General features: G+C 42.0%; 1 protein-coding gene and 1 non-coding gene across 2 annotated transcripts; both read left to right on the forward strand.

Annotated features, from left to right (window-relative positions):
- The first annotated feature begins 1,609 nt into the window (after positions 1–1,609).
- On the forward strand, positions 1,610–5,305 carry LOC145431471 (uncharacterized). Its single transcript, XM_080307328.1, has 3 exons — positions 1,610–1,877; positions 2,022–2,304; positions 2,432–5,305. The coding sequence occupies exons 1-3, from the start codon at positions 1,786–1,788 to the stop codon at positions 3,101–3,103; spliced, it is 1,047 nt and encodes a 348-aa protein (XP_080163454.1). The 5' UTR covers positions 1,610–1,785; the 3' UTR covers positions 3,104–5,305.
- A 3,977-nt stretch (positions 5,306–9,282) lies between these two features.
- Positions 9,283–9,355, forward strand: trnav-uac (transfer RNA valine (anticodon UAC)). The gene has a single exon. It is a non-coding gene; the product is annotated as a tRNA-Val (tRNA).
- The last annotated feature ends 1,324 nt before the right edge of the window (positions 9,356–10,679 follow it).

A 10,679-nucleotide genomic window follows, 5' to 3' on the forward strand; every position in this document is an offset into this window, starting at 1 on the left:
AATCTGCACATAAGCAGTAACGGTGTGGCTGAAATGCAGACGCAAATGATGTGTTGTTTTTCAGGGTTTAAAACGAGTAAAATATTGTCACATGTTTGGGTTGGCTAAATGGCATCTCCCAGCATGCCCTGGGACACTGTGTGTTTGTTTAATTGAGCTTAAGAGAACTGTCCAGTTTTGCTACATATCTTTTTTTCAGTGTATTGCTGGCTTAGTGTTACTTTTAATAGTTACAGTATTAAAACAGGCACAAAGTTACATGCAAAGTTACTAACCCTCTTGGAAGCTCAGTGTTTAGCGCTGTAAATCAGCACCGGTCTGCGGCTGAGTGGAGTTTATAACTCAGGTGTGGCAGTGAGGTGTTATATTGTTTGTTCAGTTTCTGTTGTTACTGTATTAAAACTCTTACTTATACTAAATAAATACTCGGTTTAAAGGTACTTTGTTACTATGCTCTTCTGGTCTTACTGACCACTGACAGCACTGTTAACACTCTTCCCCAGGTCCTGAATCTTGTCCAAAGACACTCTGACATACCACGTGGACAGTAGCGTCCTCAGCTGCAGGCTGTTGTGCCTGGTGAGCTTGTTAAGTTAAAGGTTTATGGTTTCTTTGTATGAACTATAAAGGTCTAGTTTTGGGGACTGAACCCAAGACCTTCTGTATGCAAAATAAATGCAGTAAACCCTACATAATGAAGCCACACAGGTGCCACCTTCCTCTACCTTGTTTTTATTTTCCTGCAAGGCAGATAACTACAGACCAGGAGCAGCAAAAAAATGTTTGATGAAAGGTTGTTGTGTTTTTGTAGAAACGAACATTTCAACAGTCTGAAGTGATATGCATCTGCCCTGTCGGAGATCTGTTTTCAGGTGACATGTTTTCCTTACACTTCTCAGAACAGAAATATGTGTGAATGTTGAGGGCCAAGCGGCCACCACAGACTAAAGTCTCTTGCCTGACTCCCTCGCACAGCAGGAAAAATGGACATGCACAAGGATTTGAGGGAGTTTGGGCCAAAATGATGGTAGATAAATGGGTCAGAGTGTTCATGCAGTATTCAGTATCTATCGAAAGCAGTCCAATGAACCAGTGGAGGTCGTGCCTCGTTGTGGTCATAATATTATATTACAGTTTTTCTCGATTGCTTAAACACTATAACCAGGCCTCTAAACTAAAATTTCAAAACCGTAACGCTATTGTTCAAAAAGCTCACCCATTTCCCTGAACTATAAACACTATTCCCTGCTTTGACACATGACTCAAATTTGGTGAACTGTTACTGCAAAACTCTACACACAAATCCCTACATTTTACAGTGCTTACACCATGTAGTCATTTAGAAAGTACTAGCATGCAATAATGTTAACTTAAGTCAGCATAGCTTGAGCTCAATTATCACACAATTAACCAGGTGGAAACACTAGGAGTCAAAATTTAGCACACACCAATCAGAACCTGCGATGGATAGATAAAAGGGCCAAAGTCAGCTCATTCAGGTTTGAAACAATGGATCCAAAGAGATGCAAAGGAAGAGGACGTGGTGGAGAAAGAGGACGTGGTGAAGGAGGAGGACGTGGTGGAGGAAGAGGAGGAGGTGGTCTAGGACAACAGGAAGGTGGTGGAGGAGGAGGGAGAGGTGGAGGAGGAGGAGGACGTGGTGAAGGAGGTGGAGGTGGAGGTGGAGAACGACGGCGACAAGGAAGGAGAAGAGCAAGGGCAAGAAGACAGTCAGTCTCGGATGAAATTCGAGCCACTTTAGTTGACCATGTCCTTGTCCATGGGATGACTATGAGGGAGGCTGGGCAACGAGTACAACCAAATTTGAGTCGCTTCACTGTTGCCTCCATCATCAGAACCTTCAGGGAGGAAAACAGGTAGGTGTACTTGCAGTAAGACTGCTTTGTACAGTAATGTTTAAGTTACTGAACTTATGTGTCTTGAGTTTCAGTATGTTTCCATTATTTGCCTGTAAAATGAATGTGTGACAGTTACAGTAATGAGTGCTTCTATTTTTGTAGGACACAGAGACGACCACCTGGTGGAGGCAGGTTAAGGCTTTTGTCGGAGGAGCAAGAGAGGGAACTTGTAAACATGGTAATTGCAAATAATGTAATCCGCCTGCAAGAGATTCAAAGGAGAGTGATTGAGGATGATCATCTTTTTCGAGGCATAAATGCCATCAGCCTCTCCACAATTGACCGCATCCTCCGAAAGAATCAATTCCGGATGAAACAGGCATACCGAGTCCCTTTCGAACGAAACTCTGACAGAGTGAAAAACCAACGTGTGGAATATGTTCAGGTATGAGTTTTGATACTGTATAAAGTATTGTGTACCATCACAGCATGGCAGTTTATGCTGCCATTTCAGCACTCTTGAACTGTGGTTCAGGGTACCGATTGACTCTACTGTGTTATGTGTTTTGCAGAGAATCTTTGAGATTGAAGGACGGCCTCTTCCCCATGAAATAATCTTTGTGGATGAGGCAGGTTTTAACCTGACCAAAAGAAGGAAAAGGGGGAGGAACATAATTGGCCATCGGGCTATTGTAAATGTCCCTGGTCAGCGTGGGGGGAATGTCACTATGTGCGCAGCCATCAGCCAACGAGGGGTACTCCACCGCCATGCCGTACTAGGACCCTATAACACTATGCTTCTCCTTGCTTTTCTTGATGGTTTAAGACAACATATGTTCCAGCTGGACTACAGGGAACCAGCACAGCCAGAGCAGCCTCACTACGTTGTTGTGTGGGATAACGTCAGCTTCCATCGCGCTGCTCTGGTTCGTGACTGGTTTACCAATAACCCAAGGTTTTCTAATATCTTTCTGCCTGCATACTCTCCCTTTCTAAACCCGATAGAGGAGTTATTTTCGGCATGGCGGTGGAAAGTGTATGACCGAGAACCTTATGTCCGTGTTCACCTCCTTCAGGCCATGGAAGAGGCCTGCCTAGACATATCAGTAGATGCATGCCAGGGGTGGATCAGGCATGCAAGAGGATTTTACCCCCGCTGCCTGGCTGGGGCCAATATAGCCTGTGATGTGGATGAGATTCTCTGGCCTGACCCAGACCAAAGACAAGATGCTGAGGTGGGATAATGTTTCTGGTGTGTGTTGTACTGTATAGTACATGAATGACAATGTGCCACTGTACATACATTGGTTGCGTCTTTTGTGTTTATCATGTGACAAGGGTTTTGAAGGGGAGAACCATAAGCAACCTATTTGTTTTGGAACTATTGTTTTGAATTAATTGTACCAGTGTGCAAAACTCTGTTGTAGTGTGTGTGTTTTTGAGGGCTTGTGTTTGATGTCTGTGGGCAAAGTTTGGTTTTTCAGCAGGAGTGAATAGTTTTGGGTGTAGAGCTTCATTTTGACCTGGAAATAGGATGTTTGGGAAATTGAGTGAGATGTTATGGATTTGTGTTTACTGTTGTGAGGATATGAGGCGTAGTTTCAAGAAATGTGTTTTAGCAATCGAGAAAAACTGTAATCATTATATATGTGAAACACAGGCTCCTTTTTGTATCTGCAGACAACTTTGAGCAGTTTGTCTATCAATGCTTCAGTGTCCAGGTTATTGTGGTTCCACTTTGGATTGAACCCAGAACCCTTTGTGTTTAAGGCAGGTATGCTGGCCGCTACGCCATGCAACAATATGGTATATCTCCAGACAGATTTCCAGAGGTAGATAAACTTAAGAAAAATGCATTTGCAGATGAACAACACGATGCAGAGGTTGGCTTAACAGTTTTCCCTCTGGCTGATGCAGTTAATGGGGAATCCTCTTAGGAGGGTTCACAGTTCTACCCGAAGAACAGGAACTACATCCTGTAATTTTTCAGTCACAAATTTGTTTTGCTGCACCGTTTCTGCACAATCGCTCTTGCAACACAGACATAGTGTAACAGGGTGACCACCCATTTAAATTATAATTAGGTTGTGTTTCACTGTCCCAGATTGTGGATTCGGGTGTGTCTTGTCCCAGAAAATTAACCCTAAAGTCAAAAAAGTTATAAAAAGAAAAGACAAGAAAAAAAAAGCCTCAGGTAACATGTTAGCTGTTAAAATTTCATGTTGTTTTTTGGAAGGGTTTCTGGGAGAAAGCCTCTTCCTGGCTCAGCATGGCTTAGGTTTGCAAAGCTACATCTTAACAAACCACTTCTGGAACAATGTCCTTGGGATATGTGAGACTAAAGTGGAGATGTTTGGCCATAAAACACAGCAACACATTTGGTGAAAACCTCCACAGCGGTGGAGGGGTGATGATTCGGGTTGTTTGGAGCAACAGAAACCGGACACCTTGAAGTCATTAAGCCAACCACGTGTTTCTCTGACTCTGTATACCATATACAGAGTCAGATGTCAAATGGCCCAAATTGGGTCACAGCAGCAAATCTACAGCAGAATAGCTGAGAAAGCCAAAAGCTTGGACACAAGTGAGGGCACGGATGTTTCTCATTATCTGGGACAATTTTAATAAAATAAAATAAAATGAAATATGATGCACATGTTACGTTCTAGGTCTAGGCGTGTCCTGAACGCAACAAAAACATTGGCCCACCACACTGGCTGCTGCAGTGAACAATATATACAAGGTTGAAAAAATACTCAATTGCTACTTTACAAATCTATTTACAGCTATTTACAAAACTAAGATACCAACACCACAGTGATCACAACCCATGACAAACCGAAACACAGGGCTTAAATACATAGAGGGAGCAATCAGGGAATGGACAACAGGAGGGAAACACGGCTGGGGCAAATCAGAACTGACGAGACAAGGAAGCGTAACCTGAACACACTGAGATAAGACAGACCTTCAAAGTAAAACAGGAAACACATAACAGTCACGCCTAACACAAAACACTGACAACATTGGATCGTAACACACATGTGTGCAAAATGAAGAGTGAGCACAAAGTTAATGTGCTACATCCCTATAAATATAAAGTAATTTAGAAGAAATTCATTACAGGACAAATCAGATTCATAGCACAACACCAGCCATGTTTGGTAGTGAGAAATTTCAAAGAGAATGACGTCTTTAAAGTTGCATTTATGATTTAGGTTTCCACTCACTGGCCTGTTAATGTAAGCTCGGGCCGAAACACATATTTGATAGACGGCACAATTTCCCGATTCAGCTCAGCTTACTGTAGATCGCTCATGTTGTTTTGTTGCTGTGATTATCGTTTTCATACAATCTGATAAGTACACCTCTGTGATCACATGTTTCCAAATTTTGTATTGTGCTTTCCTACATCTCAGTCATGGGTGCATAAGAAAAAATAAAGGAGAGTGACCAGAAAAGGGTTATTTTGTCTAAAGGTAAAACTCAAAATAACAACTAGTGCAACAAGTAATCACGTGAGCCTTTGTCTGACTCGCCCGTCGTGACTGTGCAGTTAAACTGCAGCCAGGGTCGGTAAGGACTGCCATAAATATCTCACTGTGCGGCCACAGGGACAAGTTGTTTTTACACCATAATCCAAAATATACTTGTGGGTATGAGAGAGCTTGTCAAAGCAGGTCCTCACCAAACCATGGAAGCCAGGTGAACAATACAGCTGATCCCTGCATATCTAAGTGACAACTCACAGTCTGCGGGCATTGTGGGTTGTTTTGACAGATCCGCTGGCTCGTTTTCCTTTTCCATCCTCTCACATGTTATCTGGGCATGGCACAGTGTGCTGCTTTTGTCTGCAGCACTGCAATAAATGCATGCGGTTATAGTAACGCCTATACGCGACAGCTGCCTGACAGATGATGCTGAAGCGGGTCACGTGGCCTTTCAAAAGGCTCTTCAAAAGATTATGAAGAGGATTCTGTGCATGTTCCAAGTAAAGACGGCCTTGCATATGGCTGACGTTCCAAGAAATGTCAAGTGACTTTTTTCCTGGCTTTTGTTGAAACAAGTCAGTCATTGCCGTACAACAGCCTCACCTTACTTTAATAGTTCCAAGAGGTGCACATTTTGCAGCGCAGAGATCTTTAATGACTGCTGATGAAAAGATACCAGACGACTTATCACTTAAAGATACATCTTGTTTGTTTTAAGATCGGACATGAAGTTATGCTGTTTTTGCAACCACAACCAAAACATTCCAGACCACAAATATATTTTTCACAAAACACACAGCTGGAGAAATCTCAGAACTTCAGCTTCACAACAAAGTTTTTTTTAGAGGTTTATGATTATGTAATTTTCATACAGTAAATCCACTACAAGCATCCCTACAAAATTAGTTACTGATGAAACAATATGAATTAATTGAGAGGAACCAATATTTAAATAAGAGTTATTTTATTGATTTGTATAGAAAGACGCAGCAAAGGAGTGGACCAGGGACAGCGATCTTCCTAAGAGGCAGTCTTAGATAACTGTTTAATGTGTGCGCTGAAGGACATATCGTGGTCAAAAATGACTTCGAGATTCCTCACAGTGGTGCTGGAGGCTGATGGCATCCAGACTATCTTCCTGGTTAGACAATATCTTTTCTTGGAAGAACACTTTAACAGAGCTGAAAATATTCCCACATGTTAAAACATGAACAAACACAATAAAATAAAAGGCAAAAGGAGATGACTGACCAAGACAAGACCATATATAATGCTCCAGTCAGACCAGCCGGCTCAGGCTCAGGGTCTGGATGGCAAGGAAGCTTCCCCACAGAGGGTTGACCTGGGCACGTTTTGGTGAAACACGCGAGGCGGGAAGTTATCTCTGTCTAGCCAGCCTGTCCTTATCTATCACCAGAGGTTACTCATCCAGCTGCTTGATTCATAAGTCAAAAAATGTGCACACCCACACAGAAGCTTTCAGTTAATGGTGATTAAAATCTGCTAAGTTACTTAAGGTCACCTCTCTCACTGCATTAATGAAGACAAGGGAAGTTCTTGAACAGGTGCAACGTCTGCGTTACACAGTGGGAAAGATGTTTATCATACACGAGCAAGTACAGCGGCACAGGCAGATGTGCAACATACAGCACTGTGTTGCAAGTAGTTTGAGGCATCAACTAAAATAGTAAAGAACAAAAAGTAGACTGACAAGAATAAATTGGACTGCAAATATTCAAACAGGTCCACCACTTTGGCCTGTGCTGAGCTACCACCAACTTGACCACTGGCATAAAAGACAATCAGAAACTGAATGCAGTAGGTTGGAAATCTTGTAAACCCAAATTTTATTCAGAACAAAACACAGGAAATACATCAAATGAAACTGAAATATTTTACTGTTTGGTGAGAATATTAGTTCATTAGCTTTCTAAGATGCTCTTTTTATACCCAGTCAAATTACTGACACGTTGCCAGCCAACCTAATTAGTTGCAGACTGTTCCTCCAGCTGTTTTTTTCAGTACTACGGATATTTCCAGCATTTTGTTGTCCCAACTTTTTGGAGAAGTGCCACTGCCTTCAACTTCAAAATAAGCTAATGATGTAGCTCATATATCATAGCTCAGTGTTTCCGAACCACTGTGCCGCGGCACATAGGTGTGTCGTGAGAAATGCTCAGGTATTCCAGATTATCTGTTTTCACTTGATTGGTGCTCCAAAGCGACTGGCGTGAGTAACGGCAGAACAATTACACCCTCTTCCACTAGAGGGCAGTGCAACTGCTTGCTCTAATTAAATGGGTTGCCAACAGCGAGTAAAACAGAAAAAGACGAAGAAGAAATTACATAGGCATGCTGTGAGTGAGACAACGCAGCGCATTACAATAGATAAATATTTGAAAAGAAAAAGTAGTAAAAAAAGTAAAAAAGGTATACTAGGGACAAACCGAGCTAATTCCGCTATACTTGGTGTGCAGGGAAAAATGATCAATCTGCTATTTGTGACATTTTTGTTTGGTGGTGTGCCGTGTGATTTTTCTAATGTGAAATATGTGCTGTGGCTCCAAAAGGTTGGGAAACACTGATATAGCTAATATCATTAGCGCAAAACGAGCCAATGATATCGCTCATATAGCTAATATCATTATCTCAAAATGAGCTAATGATGCAGCTTAATGCTGAAAAATAATCGGCATGCTGGCCAGAGGGGTATGAAGGAAGCTCAACCTCGCTAGGATTTCTTGGTTCAACAAAACCTAAACCCGCAGACAGAGATAACGGGTATCGTTAGCTCAAACACGTCTATATAGCTTATTTACGAATCTAATACCTCTCACATAAACAGCGTATTAATATCTACCAGTACTGTCAACGCATATGTAAAAGTATTGATTTTCCTGCAGCGAAGAACTGAATTAGGATGAGCTTACAAAAAGCAGCTTGCTGAGACAAATACTACATCGAGTGTTCAGTATAATCATTAGAAGAAATAGCTCAGGATGCAGGAAGAAATATTTTCAAATGTATTCACAATCCTCAGAGGTCTTCTATCTATCTCTACAGCTGTTCGTCTTAGAGCTGTTTTAACTCCTCAGAGAGAGGACTGCAGGCAGCATTGCAGAATCAGATCGACAAGTTTTGACAGGAGTTTTACTGCAGCAACTGTGGAATGAGCTGCGAGTCAAACAGCCAGCTTCACCAGGCCCCCGGGTGAATGCTCGGCAGGTCGAAGCCAAAGAAAATGTACCTGAGCATCAAATGGAAAAGGAACTGATTGTAGATAAACAGGTGAGTCATCTGGGTACCTGCAGGGAACAACCTGTAGCTGACTTTGTCCTTGTTAACATCTGGCAACTCTCAGTGAGGGAGATATTTAAAAGAATTCTTTTGACGCTTTTCTTTTAAGCGGCACACCGTGCACTCCTGTCATGTTTACATGCCACTATTGCATGTCATAGACTTTGTGCATTCTCCAGCCGTTAGTCTGTGCTTTGTCACGTATCCTTGACTTTTAGACATCCTGATACTGCAGGATTTAACGGGAGTTCTTTCTCCCAAGTGAGATTGTTGAGATTCACTCTTTAATATGGCATGAATCTTACCCTGCAATATAGTGAACCTTGGGATAACTGCTGTTGTGAACTGTCACTTAAAAATCAATTGACCTAAACAAGCAAAAAGTAATAAAAACTTTGTAAAAGTCCTGTGGTTAGTTAATTGTCTTTACAACTACTGTGAGGATTATAGGTTTGGGTGAACAGCTGTTATAGGCGTTCATCAGATAGTTACTGCACTGAGACAGACAACCATTCACGCCTATGACAGTTAACCCAACCAGTGCATGTCTTTGAACATGTGCAGTGGGCAGAACATGGAAACATGAAACTAACCAACACATGTGCTGTCAGTCAGCTCATCTTCCTCTGCATTGTGGTTCCATAGTGTAGTGGTTAGCATGTCTGCATTACACGCAGAAAGTCCTGAGTTCGATCCCCAGTGGAACCAGAAAATACTTATCAAATCATAGTGAGAAGTGTTTGAATAATAGAAACCTACTACCTCCATTTTTCTGTATTTAACACAAAAGCTAAACAGCACAGTCTACTAAGACAATGTGCTTAAACCAGTATATGTGATAATGTTGCACCCCTGAATCTGACATCTCAGTCAGAACTACAAAAGTAAACCTGCAGTGATTGGTCATTATCTGTCACTCACATTTAAAGTAAAACACCCCAAAACACAAGGTTTTCAGCAGTTATGGTCCCAAACTTAACTCTAACCTTAACTATGTTCTCAGGAAATCAGAATATGTCATTTTGCATGACTTAACCAGCGAGGCTGTGGCTCAGGAGGAGGTGGAGCAGGTTGTCTGCGGGTCAACCTTTTGATTAGTAGACAAGGCCGAGTGCTTAGGCATGGAAAAAAGTGCTTGTGTGAATAAGGCTTATGGAAAGAAAGTGGTCAATGGGAGAACTACTACTACTACTAATAATGATAATACATTTTTCTGTCACACATAAAAAACTATTTACATTCCCCCCCCCCCAAAAAAGTTTGTTTTGCTTGTCGCTACAGTGTGTAATGTTAAGATTATCACCCATGATGACATCACGCTCTGCCCAAAAAAGTTACATAACATAACTTCCAGTATTTGGAATATTGAGAATCCGTTTGAAATGGAAATCCTGAGTGGAGTCACAGTCAGGACTGAGAAAAAACTTGGCAGTGGAGATAAATTGCTTGTGGGGTTAAAGAGCTTTAGTAATTTGGGGGAAGACAGAAAGAGCTAAAATCATAGGCTGAGGTGCAGTCAGTGCCACTAAGAACTAAATTTTAACTGAGTCAGTGCACATTCACATGCAATCCCTACCAGCACACAATTCTTACTCATTCGTACTGTGCATAAGGAGGCTAACACCCTTGCATACACACCGTGCATTAAGGGCGTTGTCCCCAGATGATGAAGCAAATCTCTGAGGCTCCTGAATGAAAGCGTCTTGGCGCAAACATAATGATTACTTCTCCTGCCAGCGAACTCAGCGGTGACTCCACCCTTTCTGTCATTATACCCTTATTCTTCTTGCTTAATTGTTGACTTTCTTCTGTCAAAATATCAGGTTCTTTGTGTCACGCAGCCTCAGCAGAGCTGCTCGACAGCAGCGTTATCCTCCACCTGTCACATCACGCAATGACAAACAGGTATCGCCGACCTGCAAAGCCACAATAAAGTGGATGAGTTGATACAGGGCAATGAGTGACTGTGATTCCTCACTGTTTTTGTGAAGAGCTGGCAAATCTATTATCTCCTCATAGGTAGGATTCTTTT

The sequence above is a fragment of the Astatotilapia calliptera genome, chromosome 10 (assembly GCF_964374335.1).
Source record: "Astatotilapia calliptera chromosome 10, fAstCal68.1, whole genome shotgun sequence".
NCBI classification, from domain to species: Eukaryota; Metazoa; Chordata; class Actinopteri; order Cichliformes; family Cichlidae; genus Astatotilapia; species Astatotilapia calliptera.